Source organism: Colossoma macropomum, unplaced genomic scaffold (assembly GCF_904425465.1).
Source record: "Colossoma macropomum unplaced genomic scaffold, Colossoma_macropomum, whole genome shotgun sequence".
Classification (NCBI taxonomy): Eukaryota; Metazoa; Chordata; class Actinopteri; order Characiformes; family Serrasalmidae; genus Colossoma; species Colossoma macropomum.
Genome location: NW_023494806.1, coordinates 1,942,396 through 1,967,888, shown reverse-complemented (window position 1 = coordinate 1,967,888; position 25,493 = coordinate 1,942,396). Strand labels below are relative to the sequence as shown.

Sequence of the window (25,493 nt, the reverse complement as noted above, 5' to 3'; positions counted from 1 at the left end):
TCACTGTCTACTCTATTAGACACTTCTACCTTGTCAGTCCACCTTGTAGATGTAAAGTCAGAGACGATAGCTCATCTGCTGCTGCACAGTTTGTGTTGGTCATCCGCTAGTCCTTCATCAGTGGTCACAGGACGCTGCCCACAGGACGCTGCCCACAGGACGCTGCTGGCTGGATATTTTTGGTTCTCAGTCCAGCAGTGACACTGAGGTGTTTAAAAACTCCAGCAGCACTGCTGTGTCTGATCCACTCAGACCAGCGCAACACACACTAACAGACCACCACCACGTCGGTGTTACTGCAGTGCCTGAGAATGACCCACCACCCAAATGTGGGGGTCCATGGGTGTCCTGACCATTGAACAACAGGGGAACAAAGTATGCAGATAAACAGATGGACTACAGTCTGTAACTGTAGAACTACAGAGTGAAACTATGTGGTCAGTGGAGCTGATAAAATGGACAGTGAGTATATATAAATATATGGAAACACCACCAGCTGTTTGGACGTGTGGAGTTTTCTTCCGTAACCGGCTACAGCTCAGATATTACCTTCACTCAGTCTGAGTGGAGATTTGCATGATTATGATTATCCACCGTGATGGTTAATTAATCAACCCTTCTGAAAGTAATCAAATGGTGATGAACTCAGCAAGTCATTTTTCACTGTCATGTTGGGGTCATGTGACCTGAGCTGATAAACCTCCTCTGGTATCTGCAGAGATCTCTCGCATGGATGTCTGCACAGCCAAGAATGCTTGGCATGTATCTGCTCAACGACTGTAGCTCAGATTCCAAATGAGGACAAATAAAGTTTATATCTAACTATCTAACTAACTCAGCGCTTTAATTAAGGTGTGATGGGTTGAAAAGAGAAAGAAAGAAAAGAAAGAAAAGAACGCTGCTCTGTCAGCGAACAGGCCGACGATCTGCAGAGAGAACGGCAAAACAATAAACAAGACAAGGCAAGCCGAGCTCAGCTGGACTGCTAATGCTGCCTGTAGGCCGGGGCTTCCCAGTCCTAGTTACCCCACGCTGTGCACATTTAAATGCTCCTCAGCTGCCACATTTAGTGATGGAAGAAATGAGGATTTCAGAAGCTTTGAAGCTACTGAATCAATCATTACAAAACACGCTCAAAACTGTGCACACTGGTGCCACCTGCTGGTCAGATTGCTGTATATGCATCACGAAACCCAAATACCTGTATATACACCGATCAGGCATAACATTCTGACCACCTCCTTGGTTCTACACTCATTGTCCATTTTATCAGCTCCACTTTGTAGTTCTACAGTTACAGACTGTAGTCCATCTGTTTCTCTGATACTTTGTTAGCCCCCTTTTACCCTGTTCTTCAGTGGTCAGGACCCCCATGGACCCTCACAGAGCAGGTACTATTTGGGTGGTGGGTCATTCTCAGCACTGCAGTAACACTGACGTGGTGGTGGTGTGTTAGTGTGTGTTGCGCTGGTCTGAGTGGATCAGACACAGCAGTGCTGCTGGAGTTTTTAACCACCTCAGTGACACTGCTGGACTGAGAATAGTCCACCAACCAAAAATATCCAGCCAACAGCGTCCTGTGGGCAGCGTCCTGTGACCACTGATGAAGGACTAGAGGATGACCAACACAAACTGTGCAGCAGCAGATGAGCTATTGTCTCTGACTTTACATCTACAAGGTGGACCGACAAGTTAGGAGCGTCTAATAGGTTTCATTTTCCGTAACTGGGGTGGCCAGAAGGGTGACCATTTTAGGGTGGCCCTGGCCCCCCTGGCCACCACCTGGCTATGCATCTGCGTGACTGGTTCACTTTGATACACACCTCTGAAGCAACGTGTTGCAAAAGCTTTGACACATTTCAAAACACTGTTTGGAGAATCTCTGCCTGAATCAGCTCATTAACTAATGAAGCCCCTCATGTGCTGCGTCAGGCGTTTTAGAGTCGGGAACACAAGCATGCTCAGATTCTGGGGTCTGCAGGATTCGGGATTGGAAACCCCCCGCTGTAGGAACACTGTGCTAGTTAGCAAATGCTAAAAAACATCCCTGCTGGATGTGATTCATCTGTATAATGAACAGGAGAACATGTGGACCTGCTATTATGGCAGGAGGTCATTTACTGCTGAGGTCAGCATAGAAATATTTCTCATTTGATCCTTTGAGTTTGTTGACTCTAAAATGGTGTGTGCTCTCATCTCAATGACAGTAATCCACGAGTCAGTGAGTGAATCAGTGGGTCATTCAAGTGTTCATTCGGTCATCATTCAGCTAATGAGTCATTTAGTTAGTCAGTCGTTTAGTGTGGGTCATTCATTCATTGAGTTAGTAGGTTATTCATTCATTCTGTCAGCCAGTTGGTGAATCATTCATTTGTTCAGTCTTTCGTTCAGTGAGTGAGTCATTTGTTTATTAAGTCAGCGAGTGAGTGAGTCATTCATTCTGTCATTCTGTGGGTCAGTGATTCACTTATTCAGTCAGTCAGTCAGTCGGTCACTGATTCATTCACTCATTGTGTCAGTGAGTGAGTGAGTCAATCAGCCATTTGGTGAGTTATTCAGTCATTCATTTGCTCATTCAGTGAGTAAGTGAGTCATTCAGTGAGTAGATGAGTCATTTAGGGAGTCATTCACTTCTATACCTTTAGTTAAGTGAGTCATTTATTCATTGATTCATTTGACTGTTTGCTAATTCAGTCATTCATTTATTCAGTCAGTTTGTGAGTCATTCAGTCAGTCACTGATTCATTCATTCATTGAGTCAGTGAGTGAGTGAGTGAGTGGGTCATTCAGCCATTTAGTGAGTGATTGAGTCAGTCTTTCATTTGGTCATTCAATGAGTAAGTAAATCATTCAGTGAGTAGATGAGTCATTTAGGGAGTCATTCACTTTTATTCCTTTAGTTATGTGAGTCATTTATTCAGTTTGTGAGTCATTCAGTCAGTCACTAATTCATTCACTCATTGAGTGACTGAGTGAGTGAGTCATTCAGCCATTTAGTGAGTGATTCAGTGAGTCAGTCTTTCATTTGGTCATTCAGTGAGTGAGTTATTCAGCGAGCAGCTGAGCCACTCAGTGAGTTGTTCGTATTCATTTAGTTAAGTGAGTCATTTATTCATTCATTCATTCATTTGTTTGTTTGTTAATTCAGGGAGTCAGTGAATCATTAAGTCAGTGAGTAAGTCAGTCACTGAGTGAATCAGTCAGTCAGTGGGTCAGTCAATTAATCATTTATTCAATCAGTGAGTCAGTGACTGAGTTATGTTATGTCATGTTGATTAAACATGACAGATTTGATTTTTTGACTAAATGACTGGTCATCCAGTGTGGGCAGCATATTGGCCACGGCTTTTACTTAACGATATAGTGTGTTTGCAGGTCTCAGCTGTGTCCACACTGAAGAACATGCGGGTCACTTACACACAAACATGAACCCGCAAGGAAAAAAAGATCAGAACTGAGCAAAAAATAAATCAATTTGGCAATAAATGTTTGTAATAGGAACTTAGCTGTCACACCAAAACAGCCCCTTGTGGTCGAGGTCGGTATAACAGCCTAATTAGTTCTCTTCTAATTTTTATCCACAGCCCCTCAGCAGTGGTGGAGATGGGGGGAAACATGGTGTTACATAAATAAGGTAAAAATAAAGTGAACGTATGAATAAGGAACATATTTCCTCCCTCTTCAGGTCTTCTGTGGGAGCTTTATGACATTGATAAAAAACTTCAGAGAAAATGCGCCTTATGTGGGCCATCTGAAGCTGAACTGACTCGTTTCTCCCACACTTATAAAAGGATTATAGGTCAGCAATTTTAGTCTTTTTATAAATGGCTCGAGAAAAAGGCCGCAACCAACCAAAAGGTCTTTTTAGGAGAGAAAAAAATCTTGGTTATGTTTTATTATTACAGAATTTTTACTGTTAAAACGCAGTTCAGAGCGGTTGACAATTGAGTCCAATAAACATCAGCACACATTGCAGCTATTTGCCCCTAAATTTTAATTAAACTGAGGTTAAAATAAGAGCAGAGTGTTTGATAATGAGGTCCGTTTTGATTTGTTCTATACTGTTTGAGAACCTAATGTGACCTGAATGTGTTCCTATACAAAATGCATAAGAAACGTGCTCTAAAACACAGCTGACCTACTAGAGTCCAGTAGAAGAGAGAGAGCTGCAGCAAAGCTCTCAGAGAAAAGACTGCAGCATACATTAAATCATAAACCAGCATATTTTCTTATTTATACTGTTTTCCACAGTTTACATCAAAACTATGAAAGAACACAGATATCTTCTATTTCAGATCCACCTGTTTATAAATAAAGTGTCCACTTTATTAGAAACGTCTACGTTTTATCTACAATTAGTGGCCACTTTATCGGAAACGCCTACCTTGTGTCTAAACTCAGCGTCCACTATATCGGAAACACCTACCTTGTGTCTGCACTCAGTGGCCACTTTATCGGAAACGCCTACCTTGTGTCTACACACAGCGTCCACTATATCGGACACGCCTACCTTGTGTCTGCACTCAGTGGCCACTTTATGGGAAACACCTACCTTGTGTCTGCACTCAGCGTCCACTATATCGGAAACGCCTACCTTGTGTCTACACACAGCGTCCACTATATCGGAAACGCCTACCTTGTGTCTGCACTCAGTGGCCACTTTATTGGAAACGCCTACCTTGTGTCTGCACTCAGCGTCTGCTTTATCGGAAACGCCTACCTTGTGTCTAAACTCAGCGTCCACTTTATCAGAAACGCCTACCTTGTGTCTGCACTCCGCGTCCCTATATCGGAAACGCCTACCTTGTGTCTACACACAGCGTCCACTATATCGGAAACGCCTACCTTGTGTCTACACACAGCGTCCACTATATCGGAAATGCCTACCTTGTGTCTGCACTCAGTGGCCACTTTATTGGAAACGCCTACCTTGTGTCTACACTCAGCGTCCACTTTATCGGAAACGCCTACCTTGTGTCTGCACACAGTGGCCACTTTATCGGAAACGCCTACCTTGTGTCTGCACTCCGCGTCCCTATATCGGAAATGCCTACCTTGTGTCTGCACTCAGTGGCCTCTTTATCGGAAATGCCTACCTTGTGTCTGCACTCAGTGGCCACTTTATCGGAAACGCCTACCTTGTGTCTGCACTCAGCGTCCACTTTATCGGAAACGCCTACCTTGTGTCTGCACTCCGCGTCCCTATATCGGAAACGCCTACCTTGTGTCTGCACACAGTGGCCACTTTATTGGAAACGCCTACCTTGTGTCTACACTCAGTGTCCGCTTTATTGGAAACGCCTACCTTGTGTCTGCACTCAGCGTCCGCTTTATCGGAAACGCCTACCTTGTGTCTGCACTCAGCGTCCGCTTTATCGGAAACGCCTACCTTGTGTCTGCACTCAGCGTCCGCTATATCGGAAACGCCTACCTTGTGTCTGCACTCAGTGGCCACTTTATTGGAAACGCCTACCTTGTGTCTACACTCAGCGTCCACTTTATCGGAAACGCCTACCTTGTGTCTGCACACAGTGGCCACTTTATTGGAAACGCCTACCTTGTGTCTACACTCAGTGTCCGCTTTATTGGAAACGCCTACCTTGTGTCTGCACTCAGCGACCACCGCAGGACCACTGCTGACCAGATATTATTTGGGTGGGGGTCCATTCTCAGTATTGCAGTGTTCATTAAAATGTGCAGTTCTCTGTAGAGAAGGTGTTCTTCATATTAGTTCAATGGAGAATGTGTTGCATATGGTTCTTTGTAGAACCTTTTAGAAAATGGTTCTATATACGCTCAAGGGTCCTTTAGTAAAGAAGGTTTTTAAATGGTTCTTTGCATCATGAAAGGGTTTTTCAGACTGACGGAAAATGTGCTGGGTCTTTTTGAAAATGGTTCTATATAGCACCCAAAAGGGTTCTTCCATTGTTATGGTGTTCAGCATGTAACAATAGAAGAACCCTTTTGGGTGCTATATAGAGCCCTTTGTAAAAAAGTTCTACATAGAACCATTTATAACATGTTCATGTGCATTTTCCATCAATCTGAAGAACCCTTTCATGATGCAAAGAGTTCTTTGAGTGTCCATGGTTCTATATAGAACCATTTTCTTTAGTAAAGAACCTTGAAGGACTATTGAAGACGGTGCTTGAAGGGTTCTTTAGCAAAGAAAATGGTTCTATATAGAACCGTCTATAACACATTCATGCACATTTTCCATCAATCTGAAGAACCCTTTCATGATGCAAAGAGCACTTTAATCATGCAAAGGGTTCTTTGAGTTGTCATGGTTCTATATAGAACCATTTTCGTTACTAAAGAACCCTTGAAGCACCATCTTTAAGAGTGTAGCACTGAAAAGGGTGCCATTGTTGCGATGGCAAGCTTTTAACAGCAGAAGAATTCTTCTCCACGTTCTCCATCAATCTGAAGAACCTTTTCACCACACAAAGAACCATTTAGGCATGAAATTCGGTCTTTCCTGTAGAACCCTTGAAGAATCACCTTTTTAAAAGTGCGTATCAGTCAGTTATCATAGCTTTTAACATAAAATCACCATCGGCCTTCGGGGCGGTGAGCAGCGTCCGTTTACTGCCTGAGCTGTGACGAAGGCCGAGCTGCTCTGCAGTGCTTCTCCACTGAGGGCCATCATAAACGGGAGCGGATGTGGTGCGTCCATCATCATCCGTCCACTTCTTTTTCTCTTTCTCTTCATGTCTTGCCCTCCCGTCTGCTTTTATTCCTTTCTGGAGGGAATGCGCCCCCCCACTCAAACATGGTCCCTCACACACACACTCTGACCACACAGGCCGAAATATAAAGCGCTCTGCGAGTGGCCGGCTGTGCTGAGATTAGATGTTGAGCGAAGGCAATTTACAGACAAGCACGTCTGAACATTTCAATCATCTACAGCAAGACGGAGGTGACCACACACACACACACACACACACACACACACACACACACACACACACACACACACACACACACTCTAAATCCTGACCCCTCTGTTCTCCTCCCTCAACAGACTGCAAAATTGAACCCGTCTGTATTTGCCTGTCCTTTCCTCACTGCAAATGACTGGATTCGTATGGAGATGGTGTCCTGCAGCCTCTCAATCTCTCTCGCCCTCTCTCTCTCTCTCTTCTATCTCTTTTCTCTCCCCATCACTCTTTCTTCCCCTCAATCTCTCCATTTCTCTCTCTCACTCTTTCTCACATTTCTTTTCTCTCCGTCACTCTCTCTCCCCTCAATCTCTCCAATTCTCTCTCACTTTCTCCCATTTCTCTTTTCTCAGTCACTCTCTCTCTCCCCTCAATCTCTCCATTTCTCTCTCTCAGTTTATCCCATTTCTCTTTTCTATCCATCACTCTCTCTCCCCTCAATTTCTCCATTTCTCTTTTCTCTCCATCACTCTCTCTCCCCATTTCTCTCTCTCCCATTTCTCTTGTCTCTCCGTCACTCTCTCTCCCCTCAATCTCTCTATTTCTCTCTCACTTTCTCCCATTTCTCTTTTCTCTCCATCACTCTCTCTCCCCTCAATCTCTCCATTTCTTTTCTCTTCTATCTCTTTTCTCTCCTTCAATCTCTCCATTCCTGTCTGTCATGCTGTTTCTCTTTTCTCTCTGCCTAGTGCCCTCTTTTCTCATCTCTGTCTCTTTCTTCTCATTTTCTCCTTCGCTTACCTTTTTTTCTTTCATCACTTTGTGTATCTTTTTTCTCCATCACTCTTCTTTTTCTCTCTTCCATCTTTTTTTCTCCATCACACTCTTTCCATGTTACTCTTTTCTATCTCCCCCTCTCCCTTCTAGCTCTCTTCTCTCCGCTCAATCTCTCCATTTCTTTCTCACTCTCCCTTTTTCTCTTTTCTTCCCATCTCGCTTTCTCTTTTCCCTCAATCTCTCTATTCCTGTCCCTCTTCTCTCCCTTTCTCTTGCTCTCTTTTCTCCATCTGTCTCTTTTATTGATCTCTCCTTTCTTTTCTCTCTGTTCTTCTCATTTTCTCCCTCATTTACTTTTTCTTTCTTTCTCTCTCCATCACTGTGTATCTTTTTTCTCTTTCACACTCCTCTTTCTCTCTTCCGTCTTTTTTCTCCGTCACTCTCTCTTCCGTCAATCTCTGTTACTCTTTTCTATCTCCTCTATCGGTCTCTCTATTTCTCTTCTCTGTCTCTCTATTTCTCTTCTCTCCGTCACTCTTTCCCTGATAATCTTCCTTTTCTCTCTCTCCTTTTTCCTTTCTCTCCATCACTCACTCTGACTTTTCCCTCCCTCTCTTATCTGTCTTTCTCTTCTTTCTACTTTTTATTGCCCCCCATATCACTCTCCTCTCTTCTTTACTCTTTTCTCTGTCTTTCATCTTTCCGTCACTCTGTTTCTCTTCTTTTTGTTATATTTTCTCTGTATCTCCCACTCCTTTCTCTCTCTCTCTTTTGCTCACTCTACTCCTTTTTCTCCCTCTCTCTCTCTAAGTTATCTCCATCTCTCCTTTCTCCTTTTGCTGACCGCCCCTGTGTCACTGTTCCTTTTTCTATTTTTTTCTTATTTTTCACTCACTCACTCTCTCCTTCTGTCCCTCTTTTATCCTTCTCTCTCTCTCTCTCTCGCTACCCCTCTTTTTCTTCCTCTCTCCTTCCTCATTTTGCTGACCGCCCCCCTGTCACTCTTCCTTTTTCTCATTTTTCCTTATTTTTCACTCACTCACTCTCTCCTTCTGTCCCTCTTTTATCCTTCTCTCTCTCTCTCTCTTTCATACACACTTTGTAACTTTTTCTGTTTGGTATATTTTTTCTCTCTCCCTCTCTTTCTCTCTCTCTTCCTCTCTCTTCTTTCTCTTTGACGTGATTTCATTTTGATCACTGCAGCTGAAAGCGCCGGGCGGACGGTGAGATGAGAAACACGCCGTCTTTCTCTCCGTCTGCAAACTTCACAATTTGTCAATCAGGAACTCAGTCATTATCCGGCTCTGTTATTCTCTCCTCCAGCAGCTGGAGCTTCATTTCATCCTCAGCTCAGACGGATCGGACGCTCTCCCTCCTGACCGCGTACGTGTCCAGCGTCTGTCGACTCCAGAGCTTCCTCTGAAATGAGGGTGTTAATAGTGCGTCTGTGCTGCAGTAACAGCCTCGACTCTTCTGGGAAGGCTTTACACTAGAAGTTGAACATTGCTGTGAGGATTTGATTGAGCATTAGTGAGGTCAGGTACTGATGTTGGATGGTCAGTTCTGGATCACTAACTCATCCCAAAGGTATTGGATGGAGCTCCATCACTCCAGAGAACCCAGTTCCACTGCTCCACAGCCCAATGCTGGGGGGCTTTATACCCCTCTAGCCCATGCTGGGCATGGAGACCGTAGGCTGATGTGTGGCTGATCTAGCCCGCTGATCTAGTCCCATTCCATTGGTCAGTGCTTTTCTATGGACATTAAGCTGTCTCAGCACTGAGTGACCTTAAAGACAAACTGTCTGGACACTTTTGGACAGGTGGTCCTCATGGAAAGTGCTTTCAATCATAAACAATTTAAAAAACTCAAACTTTTAATCATTTCAGTTTTTTATTTAAATAGGCCAACAATACACTCCTAAAAAAGATGGTTCTTCAAGGGTTCTTTAGTAAAGACCATGGTTCTATATGAAACCATGGACACTCAAAGAACCCTTTGCCTACTTAAACCGTTCTTTACATGGTGAAATGGTTCTTCAGATTAATGGAGAATGTGCTGTAGATGGTCCTATATGGACCATTTTTGGAAATGGTTCTATATAGCACCAAAAATCGTTCTTCTGTTACAAGCTTGGCATCATAACTACAGCAGAGCCCTTTTTGGTGCTGTATAGAACCATTCAATTGCATGCAAGTGGTCTACCAGGCCTTCCAGGTGGTTGTTAGGAGTCCCATTTTCTCTGTAGCTCTTAATTATTTTTTTAACTCCAGTTTTGTTTTTTTCACTTACATTCTTAAAAAGATGGTTCTTCAAGGGTTCTTTAGTAAAGACAATGGTTCTATATAGAACCATGAACATTGAAAGAGCCATTTGCATACTTAAACGGTTCTTTGCATTGTGAAATGGTCCTTCAGATTGATGGAGAATGTGTTGCATATGGTTCTATATAGCGGAAGAACCAATTTTTATGCTATATAGAACCATTTTCAAAAAGTATCTACATAGAACCATATGCAACACATTCTGCACCAATCCGAAGAACGTTTTCACCATGTAAAGAACCATTTAAGCATGCAAACTGTTCTTCAGATTGATGGAGAATGTGTTGCATAGGGTTCTATATAGCACCAAAAAGGGGTCTTCTGCTATGTAGAACCATCTACAGCACATTCTCCATTAATCTGAAGAATGTTTTTTTACCATGCAAAGAACCCTTTAAGCATGCAAATGGTTGTTTGAGTCTTCATGGTTCTACATCGAACCACAGTCTTTACTAAAGAACCCTTGGAGAACCATCTTTTTAAGAGTGTACCACAGTCTGTCTTCAATATTCATGGCAAAAAACACAACAATGCTAAAATAATCACTTATCTAGATCATTTGGTCACGGATACAGAGCTATTATGCTGAGCGTAGCATGTATAAAGAACCATTCAAGACACTCAATTAGCTTTTAACATCTTTTAATTCAAGTATTAATGGTTATCGAGTAGAATCTAGATCCATATAATACACATTAATGAGTCCATTTTTAGGAGATTATATTCATAAATATATTTACTCGTACATATAATTAACATTTAACACTCTGCAATAAAATTATTTCCAAGCAGACATTATTTTATATCAGCCATCAAGAACAGAGCAACTTCCATTTAAAAGTTACACTGAACACATTTACATCAGTTTAAATACAACACGGTTAAAGAACCTAAAACTCTATATAGATTTACTCTTTATGAACAAATTCCAGTTATGCTTCTATGTATGTATCAAAAAATATTCCACAAGACAATGTAATGGAATCCGAGGAATGTTTACGATATTCAGGAGGAAGTTTGTGTGTTTCCGTCAGTAAAGTCTGGATTCGGATAGTACAAAAATGACAAAACTCTAAAAAGTCAACAGTCGACATGTGAGTTTCTGATTCTGCACATCTGCTCGTCTCTCGCTCCCTCAGCTCACTCCACCCATCCCCCACGGTAAAGGTGGACAACGTAAAGGAAAACGGCCGTAATCCGACCTGATCTCTGTCAGCTGCGTCTGTAACGCACGACGGCGTTTTAGGGCCACTGTTATAATAAAATAACAATAAAAATAAAAATAGTGGACTTCGAGAATAAAGTCGTAATATTTAGACAAAAGTCGTAATATTTCGAGAATAAAGTCGTAATATTTGGAGGATAAAGTGGGCTGCTGTACTGTTGGGGGGCTAACTGTAGGGGGGCTGTCATAACGCGTTGGGGTCTCGGTTGCTGTACTGTAGGGGGGCTGTCATAACGCGTTGGGGTCTCGGTTGCTGTACTGTAGGGGGGCTGCCATAACGCGTTGGGGTCTCGGTTGCTGTACTGTAGGGGGGCTGCCATAACGCGTTGGGGTCTCGGTTGCTGTACTGTAGGGGGGCTGCCATAACGCGTTGGGGTCTCGGTTGCTGTACTGTAGGGGGGCTGCCATAACGCGTTGGGGTCTCGGGTGCTGTACTGTAGGGGGGCTGCCATAACGCGTTGGGGTCTCGGTTGCTGTACTGTAGGGGGGCTGCCATAACGCGTTGGGGTCTCGGTGTGCTGTACTGTAGGGGGGCTGCCATAACGCGTTGGGGTCTCGGTTGCTGTACTGTAGGGGGGCTGCCATAACGCGTTGGGGTCTCGGTTGCTGTACTGTAGGGGGGCTGCCATAACATGTGGGGGTCTCGGTTGCTGTACTGGCGCCGGAGCTCCACTCACTCCTGTCTCTCTGTGGATCATGTTGATCATCATTCTCACTGTCTGTGAAACTTCATGCCCTCTTTGAATGGGGGGAGATGAAGCCCCCGATAGCCGTGTAGACGACCCTGCCCTGAGATTCTCCTTCAACAACACAGACAGACAGTTTCCTCCGAGTCCGTCTGGCTCTTTATTCTAGATAAACTCAGTTTCCTGCTCAGCCGTTTCAGGCGGTTCTTATCCTAATAACAGGCTGGCGCTGATGAGCAGGAGAGACAGGGAGGCTGAGTGTTTCTTTATGGGTGAATCGATATGAAAGTAGAACTCCACCAACTCACCGCCCCTCATTTAACACCAGGAGGCGCTGCTTCACTTCGCAAAGCCTTTGGCCACAATATTGACCTTTCCTGGTATTAATGCCACTTTAATGTCGTAATTCTACGACTTTTTTTCTCGAAATATTACGACTTTTTTCTCGAAGGCTACTATTTTTATTTTTATTAACTGTGGCCCTAAAACAGCGTCGTAGTAACGTACAGTCGATCACCACAGACGATAATCTCAACACGTTTCCCTGAACTCCCGAAAACAACAGAAAACCTGCCAACTCAAAACTCGCTTATAATGGACGTCAATGGGCAGATGCTGAATTTTCGTCAGCAACATTTACGCTAAAACATTTTCAAAAGAAAGAATTCTGTAATTAAATCTGTATAATTTGTTGGTTTTTTTTTAGACATGGGAGAATTTGTGGTAATTCATGGTTGCCACGGAAAGGGGCAGAGCTAGTGATTCTGGGGCTCTAGGTAAAAGGCAGGAATGGCGCCCCCTGGAGGCACAGTTATGAATTAGTTGAGGATCTGGGCTCCAGAGTGGCGCAAAAAATCTTGCTAAGTGATCCTAAATCTAGTTGATATATCTAAAATTTCTGAAACCGAGATTATCGTAAAATGATCAAATTGAGATTACTGAGAGATTACTGCAAATCTGTAATGTTACATGAATGTCTACATTGGTGGTTTTCAACCTGCGGGCCGGGGCCCCCCAGTGGGCAGTGGCGGTACTGCTAGGGGTCATTTTTGTTTTTGTTTTTTTTAAAATGCAAATCAGACATTTAACCAAAACAATCATTTTAAATATGACAAATGTTAATGCTGTGATAATTATTTGCAAAAACAAAACATCAAAATAGCTAAATGTCAAGGTCAAGATCAGTGATTGGTCTAACAAAATGCATAGTTTGATATGTTTATACCTTTAGTGCAAATCAACATACAACATTTTTATTTTTGATGGTATGGAATTCATCCATTACGGATAAACAGCTATAAAGAGAAAAGTTTAGAATTTTTTTTGGTGTTTATAAAGTTGCGTAACTTTAGAGTCGAGTGAAATTTGAAATATTTACGTTTAGAATGATTGGGCTGATCACATCATCTCGTGGGCCCTAGGAAGTTTTTCTGGGCAAAAGGTTGGGAACCCCTGTTCTAGACATTTTTACTGAAGTACTCTCTCTAAGTAACATGATCTCAGTCTAGTGGCTCATTTTTGCTTGTTTTAAGAAATAATCTTAATTTTCTGCCCACATAGTGAGATAAACTGGTACAGAATGTAGCAGAAGTAAAGTAATGAGTAGTGAGATACTTTTCTAGGAAGTAATGAGTAACGTAATCATTACATTTTGGCAGAAGTAATTAGTAACTTGTAATGAATTACTTTTTTGAGTAACTACCCCAACACTGGAGCTGGTATACTAGGGTTAACATTATCAGGCTGCTATTGGTCAAACACGTCAAATCATCGTTTCGTTTCACGTTTTCGTAGCTTCAATACCAAAAAACTGACCGCTCTCCAGGGATTAAAGACCATAAGCACTACAGCGCCACCCAGAATAGTTAGAGAAGAACCCAGCTCACCGTGTGAGAGTGTTTCTATCGCACACTGACCTCTAAACTCAGCAGGTGTTTAGTGTTTCGTTTAAAGTAGCATTTAAATACAGAGAGACTTTCACTGCTGACCTCTCCAACACTAAAGTCCATCACTCAGACAAATCTGAATCCTTTTCACACTCAAAATAAATGAACCACTGGGGTTGTTAGACTTAGGAACCGTAAATATCGATGCTAAACAGCTGAACTGTGTTGTCTTTAAGTAGCTGGTTTACATAAAGGGGACAAAAATGAAACGGAAGTTCAATCCAATGAATGAAAACCGATTATTTTCAGTTCCATTCAAATAAAACACAAAGAAACTGCATTGAAATGTTTCCATTGTGTTCCATCAACGATTCACTGGTGTCAGGAGGAAAACCTCGTATCTCCACAACGGTAACTTTACAGAAGAAGGAAAAACTTTACTTTTAATGTAAGTCAATGGAACCAGACGTTTCCCAAGTCATTCTGGGACGTTTCTTTTGGTCCATTCATCATGGAATTTACACACAATGTAAAAAGCGAAAGGTATTTTCAAATCATGTCAAAAAACTGAAAAGCGCTGAGGTAACGGGCTGTGTATACTGATCTTTACTGATGTCAATACTCTGTTTGATTGAATGGAAATGAGAGTTAATATAACAGTTTATTTGAGTGTAGCGCCAAAATAGTCTGTGTGGATTTGGTAGAGCAGCACGTTCCCTTTATGAACTCAGCTAATCTCATAAAAAATAAACGGCATCTTCAGTAACATCCACCGTTTAGCGCTGCGGCGTTTAGCGACGCAGCTAATAACAACCTACCGGTTATGAAAGCGTATTACAGTCACTGAGAGTCGCTCAGTCAGAAACGTGATATTGATAAAAACACAAAACAAAAAACGAAGCTGGACGGACTCCATTCAGCACAACACCACTGGAGTAAGTAGCTTTCATCCGTTAGCCGTTTTAGCCAGCATGTTTTTTTGGTCGAGCTATTTTCCTTTTCGCCATACTGACCATATTTGTTCATAAACTCGATTTCTTAACCGGTTACAAACCGATAAACTCTAACACAGAGTGACGCTGAGTTTATGAACATGATATGTCCTGATATTCAGCTGCTTTTTAGAGTATTAAACGTTTTCAGAGAGTGACCGACCCAAACCGCAAGCAAAGAAAGTGAAATTTGTTCTCTGAACTGCCACCCAGTCCACCTTAAGAACACCACAAAACCAGAACCTTCATGATTGGAGTCTGATCAAGTTATTCTGACAGCGCCCTCTACATGTGGGAGGCCAGAAGTTATGAACGCAAAGAAGGAAGAAACATTTCCATAAATATATTTGTCAGTTTTGCTTGTTTGTTTGTTTGTTTGCTTGTACGAATGAGTGAAAGGAAGTAGAAATGAAAAGCAGGAAAAAGAGAGAAAAATGGAAAATGGCAAGAAAGACAAAAGGAAAGAAATTAAGAAAAGAAGGGAAACAACAAAAAGAAAGAACAAGAGAAAGTAAAAGTGGAAAGGAGCAAAAAATGATGAAAAACAATGTAATGAAAAAAGAGAAGGAAAAGAATTGAAAAGAAAAGGGAAAGATGTTAAGAAAAGAATGAAATAAACAAAAGGAGAAAGAAAAAAAAATAAAAAGGCAAGTAAGATGAAAGGAAAGAAAAATGGAAACAATGAAAAGATAATTTGTTTGTTTGTTTGTTTGTCTGTCAGTAAGAGAACTGAGTCCCCTTTTTAATGTAAGTTATCCCTTGTGATGGACTGATGGGTTCTAATGGGTTCTGGTGAAGGCATGTTCTCCAGTGTTCCACCACAGGTGAGTTGGAACCACTAAGCTACAGGTATTATAATATTATAGGCTGATTTCAGCAGGTTTCCCAGCAGGATTAAGGTTCTCCTGGAGTTCAGATGTTTGAAAGTGTCCTGCAGGTTCTCCCTCATGTTCTCCAGCAGATTTTCACCCTGGACCTCTGAAGATGGCTGAAGACGTCCTGCCATTCTGGTAAGATGGAGAACGTCCTGCAGATGTTCTCCAGCGGCGTTTCAGAAGCCCTGGAGCTCTGGGATGTTCTTGTAGAGGTCCAGGGAGTCCGGGTTGGAGAACGCGCCGCGCTGAGCCACTTCTTTACCAGCGATCACCTGCTTCACTGCCACCTCCACCTTCTTACCGCTGTTGGTGTACTGAAACAAAGACGGACACAGAGACGTCACGCCTGCTGCTAACACAGCGCCGCGCAGAACCCACTCGTTCTCTTCACTTTCAGTCAAAACGGCCGTTTATTACAAGATATTCATTTCTCAACATCTGGAAAAAAGCAGAAAACCACGGAACCCCTAACGGGCCGTGGTAAAAAAAACATTGCGTTCCCTCGCAAATGTTTTCCATTCTCTCGCAAATGTTTTGCGTTCCCTCGCAAATGTTTTGCGTTCCCTCGCAAATGTTTTCCATTCTCTCGCAAATGTTTTGTGTTCCCCTGCAAATTAAATGCATTCCCTCGCAAATGTTTTGCGTTCTCTCGCAAATGTTTTGCGTTCCCTCGCAAATGTTTTCCATTCTCTCGCAAATGTTTTGCGTTCCCTCGCAAATGTTTTGCGTTCCCTCGCAAATGTTTTGGTTCCAAATTTTTCTCTCGCAAATGTTTTGTGTTCCCCTGCAAATTAAATGCGTTCCCTTGCAAATGTTTTCTGTTCTCTCGCAAATGTTTTGCATTACGATGCAACGGTTTGCATTCGCTTGCAAAAGCTGTGCTTTGAGCTCAGACATGAAGCAGCTCAGTGAGTTTACACTGATCTTGGACTGAAATATGAAGACATAGTGTCGCTTCTCAAAATCAAACATGATTATGTTATTATTGAGCGCAAACTGAAACTGAAGTTGAGGGTCCTCATACAATAAAAGCTACATTTACAGAGATGCAGAGAACTAAACTCAGCACAGACTGGCCAAACGGGGAAGACAGCTTTTAACGTTAGCTATACTGAAAACAAAGCTCTAAGGCAGGCAGTGTCGTGGGGCACCTCTGGTCCTACGTTTGCTTGCTGTCTGACGAGCATATATTTTGCGAGGGAACGTGATGTCAATAACTTTTTTTTTTGGCCCTTAGGGGCTCCGTAGAAAACACATCATCGCTGTCCAAAAAAACATTTACCTCCACTTTTGTTGATTTTTATTTTCCTCTTTCATTTGAACACAGCAGCTGTCTTTCCTATCATAGTTCATTTATTCATTCATTTTATTTTTTATTCATTTTTTATTGCAGCAAAACTGGACTGTCAAGCAGACAGACTGACCAGTCATAAAAACTTTACTTTAAATTTATATAATAATATATAGATACTCTGTGTCTGTGTATCGATATAATATGGCCATGCAAAAATATTGCCATCATATGTTGTTTGCTGTATAAAAATCTCCATTTTTGTTCATTATTTTTCTACTTCATTTGAACTCATTTATATCATATTTTATTTATTTTCTTTATTAATTTTATTTTTCATTCCTTTTTGGATAGTAAATAAAATGTCTATATCTGTGATGTAGTCATGGCGACCCCTGGTTCCTATCACCACCACTGTAAAGACATCTGAACCATTTCACACCAAACCACTCTGAATCTCTCTGTTTACATCTCACACACTGAACTGTACAGAAATTTTGGAAAATCAGTGGAATTCCCCTTTAAAATGCACACACACATAATGTATGTGTTTGTATGTACCGGTATGTCTTTAGTCTGCAGTATCAGTGCTGGGACGTGCCGTGCCGAGAGAGCCGCTCTGATGGAGGTGCAGATTTTTCCCACCAGCTCGGGTCTGAATTCCTGCCCCGGAGCCATCTTCACAAACAGGATCACACGCTCCTCTCCATCGGAGTTATACTGAGGGACACACAGGCTGTCCGAAACCTCCTCAAACGCCTCCACTGCGGACACACACACACACACACACACATACACACACACACACACACACTGTTATACTCAGCAAGGAGAACAGAGCCGTAAACTAAACATGTTATTCTCACAAACTTGACAAATTCTGGGAGCTAAAAAATTAATATGACTTTCTTTTCTGGTATCTACAAACAATGAATACTGGCTGCATAACTATAATAACACCTAAATCGTTTCATTCATTTAAAATAGATTTTTAATATCTTTAATTAATAATAATGTCTATATTTACAGAGCACTTTTCATAGCAGTGGCAGCTCAGAGTGCTTTACAGGCAAGAGATAAAGATTTAAGTCAATAACACAGATCAGATTATAGATAAACACCACAGAGCTGTAGAGTTTTACTGAAGCTCTGAGTTAAAGAGCTGCGTTTTCAGATGTTTATTAAAAGTGAGCTCTGAGCTCGACTGTCTAATAAAAGCTGAACTGAGCTCCACAGTTTAGAAGCAGAATAACTGAAAGAGTCTCTCCACGTTTTCTGTGTTTTACTGAAGGAGTTCAGAAGGTCAGAATCTGCAGATCTGAGATCATAAACAGACATTCAGGAGCTTTAAGGTCATTTAGAGCTTTAAAAACCAGCAGCAGAGCTTTAAACTCTCTCCTAAAGCATTTTACAATTTAAGGGACAAAATTCTTGTTACTGCAACACAGAGAGAGATAAATCTGACAATAAGACTGTTAATCAGGTTTATTTCTTGTTAATATTCTGTATAATGCTGTCAGACTAATTATTAAAAGATAACCATTTACAGAACATTATTATGTTATTATCTCATTTTTATCAACATCTGACAGCCAGCAAAGTTTTTGTTGTTAATTCTGCCACATAATGTTTGGTTCACTCCCTCTGACTTTACAAGGAAGATTAAAATAATATAACAAAATAACATTTGTTTTAAAAAGCAAAACAACAACAAAAAAGATACACATCAGTAAAGAGAAACAGAGATGTTGGTTGGGATAATGAGAAAAAAAAATCTAAAAGGAAAATTAAAAAAGAAAAACGGATAATTTCACTTTTTGTTGTACCATATAGAGCTATACATACATAAATATACACGCACACACACACACACACACACACACACACACACACACACACATACACATATATATATATATATATATATATATATATATATATATATATATATATATATATATATATATATATATATATATATATATACACACACACATACATACATACGTTTGTTTTTACATATTTTATTGTGTCAAAATGCGGATTAATATATAGTAATTATATATATATATATATATATATATATATATATATATATATATATATATAAACACAATTGGGTTCTATAGACTACATTACAGTTTTCTAAAGAAGAACAAACGGTGGAACACTCAAAGATCCATTTCTATGCTTAAAGGGTTCTTTACATGGCGAAATGGTCCTCCAGATTTAGCATGTGTTGTATAAGGTTCTCCATAGCACCAAAAAGCTTGTATATAATAGAAAAACCTTTTTTGTGCTATATATAAAAAAAGATTCTGTATAGAACCATATGCAACACATTCTCCATCAATCTGAAGAACCATGTCACCATGCAAAGAACTATTTCAGTATGCAAATGATTGAGTGTTCATGGTGCTATAGAACTGTATGGAGCTATATAAGAGTGTAGCCAGCTAACGCTAAAGCTGTTCAAATACCTGCTAACGCCGCCGTTTGTTCGTCTTTGGCTGCTGTTATTGTGATCTAGGGAGCTCCACTCTCATAAAAGACTCTTCAAGCGTTCTTTAGTAAAGAACAGGGTTCTTTGTAGCACCAAAAAGGGTTCTGCTATTGTTACAAGCTTGACATTGTTACTATAATAGAAGACTAACATATCGATGCTGTCGGAACAAAACCTCACATCTCCAAAATGGTAACTTTACAGGAGAAGGAAAGAACCTACTATACTTTTAATGTGAGTCAATGGAACCAGACTTTTTTCCAAGTCATTTTGGGTCGTTTCTTTTGGTCCATTCATCATGAAATTCACACACAATGTAAAGTGTAACAGGTATTTTCAAATTATGTCAAAAAACTGAAAAACGACAAAAATGGAGATACGTGGTTTTCCTCCGACAGAAATATAAACATATAAAAGACATTCACCTTTAATCTGAAGAACTGCTTCATCATGTTGTTCATGGTTCTATATAGAACATCGTCTTTCCTAAAAGAACCTTGAAGAACCATATTTTTAAGAGTGGGTTCATCATTTACTTTAGGCACCTCTCTGTCTTTGAAATTCCGTTTTCTTACCGATGTTGTAAATCTCCGAACTTCCGAAGCGAACGCCGTTAGGATTCAGCGTCCCGTCACTGCCAAAAGACCAGAGGTGAGAAGTTTAAAGAGCCAGTAATCAACATTTTCCTTCTTTCTGTACTTGATTTGAATCCAAGTCCACTAATTCCATTTGTGTGTTTTTATCTACCAAATATAAAAAATAGCCATCATTCATTCATTTCTACCATTTTCCAGCCTCTCTTTAACCCTTAAAATTAAACAGGCTGTTTTTGTTTATTGTGCCTTTAGGACTGTATATGTAAAAAGAAATGAAAAAATTAAGGAAGGAAAGAAAAATGAAAGACGGAAAAGAACTAAAAAAAGAGGGTAAGATAACGAAAAAAACAGAAGTAGAAGAAATCAAAGGAAAGAAAAAAGGAAGTAAAGGGAGAAGGAAACAAAGAAAAGGGAAAGAAAGAAGGAAAGAAAGAAAAGAAGATGAAGCAGAAGAAGAAGAAGAAGCAGAAGAAGAAGAAGAAGCATTCATTCATTTCTACCATTTTCCAGCCTCTCTTTATCTCTTAAAATTAAACAGGCTGTTTTTTTGTTTACTGTGCCTTTAAGACTGTATATGTAAATGAGCTCTGTTCTGATTGGCTGTGCCTTCTTCAAAAAAGCTGTCCAGGCTGAAACATTGCTTATAACTTCAGTTTGAATGGGCGGTGCTAAAATGCTGTAGGTTAAATATGCATATATAGTAAAAAAATATGTTGGGTTTTTGTGACATCACAAAAACAGTGAACTCAAAATGGGCTGCTTTTGCAGCTTATAGCCCACATACACCAATCAGGCATAACATTCTGACCACCTCCTTGTTTCGACGCTCATTGTCCATTTTATCAGCTCCACTTACTATATAGGTGCACTTTGTAGTTCTACAGTTACAGACTGTAGTCCATCTGTTTCTCTGATACTTTGTTAGCCCCCTTTTACCCTGTTCTTCAGTGGTCAGGACCCCCATGGACCCTCACAGAGCAGGTCCTATTTGGGTGGTGGATCATTCTCAGCACTGCAGTGACACTGACGTGGTGGTGGTGTGTTAGTGTGTGTTGCGCTGGTACGAGTGGATCAGACACAGCAGTGCTGCTGGAGTTTTTAAACACCTCAGTGTCACTGCTGGACTGAGAATAGTCCACCAACCAAAAACATCCACCCAGCAGCGTCCTGTGACCACTGATGAAGGACTGGAGGATGACCAACACAAACTGTGCAGCAGCAGATGAGCTATCGTCTCTGACTTTACATCTACTAGGTGGACCGACAAGGTAGGAGTGTCTAATGGAGTGGACAGTGAGTGGACACAGTGTTTAAAAACTCCAGCAGCACTGCTGTGTCTGATCCACTCGTACCAGCACAACACACACTAACACACCACCACCACGTCAGTGTTACTGCAGTGCTGAGAATGACCCACCACGCAAATAGTACCTGCTCTGTGAGGGTCCATGGGGGTCCTGACCACTGAAGAACAGGGTAAAAGGGGGCTAACAAAGTATCAGAGAAACAGATGGACTACAGTCTGTAACTGTAGAACTACAAAGTGCACCTATATAGTACAGACTGTATGGACCAGATATTCTGAGTAAACTCAGTTTTCCGTGGTTTGGGCTCTTTAAGGAGCTCCTGTGTTCAGTAGTCTCTCAGCACTGAGACTGTGTTCTCAGTAAAGCCAGTAAAGATGAGGATTAATGAAGTCTGTGCATGTTTTGGTGACGTAAAGCGTTTTTATTCTGCAGAGTGAAGAAACATCACCTTCTCCCCAGCATCACGATGCCTCCCGTCTTGGGGTTGATCTTGCAGTAATCTCCATGAGCCCACACACCTGAGCGAACGAGTGCACACAAACAGAGGGATTGAGGGAGATGAACAGACGAACACATAAAGACGGCGGGAAGCTCAGCGCAGATCCGCCTTACACAGTCAGCAGAGCGAGTTCAACTTCACTGCATCCCTGATTAACAACACAGGAGCCAAATACAGCCACACACTGAAGGAACACTTCACCAAATATTCAAATTTACCCAGCGTTCCCCTTCTTAACACAAATGTAGTCGATCAGCCAAGATGTGTTTGGTGCCTGAAACTTGCTTCTTTAGTTTTAGCACCAGAGCTATGAGTGATGGAAGATTATACCCCGAGAAAAGGAAGGAAACGAGAAGAAAGAAAGGAAGACACACAGAAGGAGACAGAAAAAAAAGAAGGAAAAAGAGAAATGAAAGAATTAAAGAAGGAAAGAAAAAGTGAAAGATGGAACAGGATTAAAGAAGAAGGAAAGACAAACAACAGAAAAAATTAAATTAGAAGTAGAAGGAAATAGAAGGAAAGAAGAAAGGAAGTAAAGGGAGAGGGAAACAAAGAAAAGGGAAAGAAGAGGAAAAAGAAGACAGAAAGAAAGACAGAAAGAAAGGACAGGCATGAGAGAGAAAAAGAAGGAAGAAAAAAGAAAAAAGAAAAAATTAAAGAAGGAAAGAAAAATGAAATGGTAAAGAATTAAAAAAGAAGGAAAGATAACAAAAAAACAGAAGTAGAAGGAAATTGAACAAAAGAAGAAAGGAAGTAAAGGGAAAGAAAGAAAGAAAGAAAGAAAGAAAGAAAGAAAGAAAGAAGCAGATAGAGGAAAAAAGAAAAGAAATTAAAGAATTAAAGAACAGAAAAGGATTAAAGAACAAGAAAAGAAACAACGGAAAAAATAAAAATTAGAAGTAGAAGGAAAGAAAGAAAGGATAAAAAGAAACAAGGAAGAAGAAAGAAACAAAGAAAGAAAGACAAAATGAAAGAAGGAAAGAAAGAAAAAATGAAAGAAAGGAAAATCAATTAAAAATAAAAAGAAATAAGAAAAGGAAAAAAGAAGAGGAAAAAGAAAGAAAGAAAGAAAGAAAGAAAGAAAGAAAGGAAAAAGGAAAGAAAGAAAAAGAACGAAAAACAAAGAAAGAAAGAAAAAAGGAAAGTAATCAATTAAAAATAAAAAAACAAGAAAAAGAAGAGAAAGAAAGAAAGAAAGAAAGAAAGACAAAGAAAGAAAGAAAAAATGAAAGAAAGAAAGAATCAATCAAGGACAGACAAACAAGAAGAAGAGAAATGAGATGAAAGTATAAGGAAATATACAATAGAAAAAGAGAGAGACAGTAAGATAGAAAGAAATAAAGGTAGAAGGAGACAGAAAAGAGAAAGAAAGAGGGATGAAGAGGAAGGAAGGCATCAGAAAGATTAAGAAGGAAAGCAGCTTCACTGCAGCTCCGAGGCTGACGTAGCTCAGAAGTAACACTCGTCTATGTAAACCAATTAGAACGTCTGTCTAAACTACCCTCACCTCAGTGTGTGGAGCTCTTCAGTACCTCTAATAGACCTGATTATGAATATGATTATGATTCAGACACTGTATGACTGTATGACTCACTGTTAACCATAAACATGGCCTAAATTACGTTAGCAGAGCAGCTAAAAACAGAAGCCTTAATTTTGTTCATATGTTTTCCATTTTTTAATCTCTCGTCAAAGCATTTATTTACTGAACTCTGCGTTTTTTAGCTTTACTGTGATGAGTGGAGGAACAGAACAGTCTTTTTATTATCATTATCATCATTATAATAACTTATTATTACTAATACAGTATTTATTTAGCATGTTTTATTTTTGCAAAAAAATCTCAAAGTGCTTTACTCAGCTAGGCTAATGAAGCCTCACTGCTCCACTTAACGGTGGTTTTATATCAGCGTCATTGCCTGGTGGTGTTTCCATTATTTTGTCCCGATACTGTCCTGCAGCAGCGGTAAAGGAAAAAGGAGTTTTCCGACTGAGTGTAAATGATCTGTCCTTGTCTGCCACAGCTGCCTAGTCAGCACTGCGCTTTGTCCCAGACGGAGACTGTAGCTCTTCTACAGCCGTCCACATTGATTAAATGATCGCGAGCGGCAAATGGACAAAAGCAGTGTGCCAGCTTTTGTTAGCGGTGGAGGAGAAATCTCCATTAGAGCGCTGCAGCTGGAGGCAACAGCAGCTCAATCGCTGAGAAATGAGGTGTTTATAATAATCCTGCGCAGAACCAGGGGCCGTCTTAAGTCCGAAATCTGATCTGATCGGTTTAGTCTCCATGATGAATTTCGGACAGAAGCTATTCCAGAATAACAGTAACTTCATAATCTCATCATGAACTCCAGATAAGAAAACAGCATCACACAAACATCCTAACTAGACTAAACCTCCTAAATCCTGTCCTAACTTTAGGATGAACCCCAACAGGGTCCTCACTTCTGTTTAAGGTCCGTTTCTATGGTTTTTAGGCAGCTGAGTCAGCAGCATAGTTCACTACCAGCATAATGAGCTCCATTTATCTCTACTGTAAAACGCTGCTTTCACTGTGAGATGATTTTCTTTTCTAACTCTGCGTTTTAAAGATCTCAGACGCTGCAGACTCGATCTCCACCGCCCCTCTGATCACCTTCGTGTGTTAATGTTGATGATGAAATATTACAGTGATGGTGGTGAATAATGAGGAGACGGAGCTGAACGTGTGTCTGTTTATTAGGAGGAGTAACGTTAGCACGCTCGGCTAAAGCGTTTGGGAAATGGAGACTGAAACTGGGGAGCGGCGACGCTCTGATAAACAGCAGGGGGCGCTCTCACTGTATTCACAACCTACAGTTTATCACACTTTAGTTCTGTTTGTGTTACGGGACGGCGGGGAGGCGGACCCAAGTGCAGAAATGGAAACAGAGAGAAAAATGGATAAATGAGTTTATTGGGGCACTGGGTTGTGAGTTTGAAACATGCGGATGAGGTGACCCAAAGCTAGGTTTGAACCGGCGATGTACTGATCGACGCTCCATGGCGTTACCACTGCGCCACTGAGGAGCACAGGTGACTACTGGCAAAGCACCTCAAGGAAGGGGGAAAAGAAAAGGCGGGAAAACGACGAACGGCAGACAAAAGAGACGCTGAGAGCAGCGTGCTCAAACAAAGGCTGAACTAGGAAGGCGAAACGACAGATAACAGGAAAACAAAACACTTCCACTCCAAGAACGAAGGGAAGGCAGACTTTGTTTCAGTTGTTTGCTCCTGGTGGAGCAAACAGCTCTTCTATTTTCTCTGAGCCGACTGTAGCTCAAGAACTTTTTTTTTTCCTTTAAGTAGCTTTGGGACAGTTTCTTTTCTTTTCTTTTCTTTTCTGACACTAAGTACCGTACCGGTCACCCCTCTACAAAGGTGTGACAAACACCACTGTTTGCCTTGACCTTAAGTAGAGAAGTCCGCAGGTGTGTTGTGTTGGGCCTAATCAGCCCGCGGACTTCTGGGAATTGGAGTTCCCTGAAGTTATGGCCCTGTGCCGCCGTCGCCCTCTGCTGGCAGCAGGCGGCCCAGGCTAGACACCCTGCCGCCGTCACCCTCTGCTGGCAGCAGGTGGGGCCGGCTGAACCCTTACAGTTTGACCTTTTTTACATCAGTAACGGCAGC

General features: G+C 41.1%; 1 protein-coding gene across 1 annotated transcript in view; it reads right to left on the bottom strand.

Moving 5' to 3' along the window:
• Positions 1-15,414: 15,414 nt before the first annotated feature.
• aacs (acetoacetyl-CoA synthetase) overlaps positions 15,415-25,493 on the bottom strand; it is a 76,573-nt gene continuing 66,494 nt past the window's right edge. Inside the window, exons 15-18 of the mRNA XM_036598405.1 lie at positions 21,795-21,864; positions 20,019-20,077; positions 17,502-17,704; positions 15,415-15,963 (exon numbers count right to left, since the gene is read on the bottom strand). Of these exons, the coding sequence (XP_036454298.1) occupies positions 15,826-15,963; positions 17,502-17,704; positions 20,019-20,077; positions 21,795-21,864 (470 nt within the window). The 3' untranslated portion in view covers positions 15,415-15,825. The remainder of the gene's footprint in view (positions 15,964-17,501; positions 17,705-20,018; positions 20,078-21,794; positions 21,865-25,493) is intronic.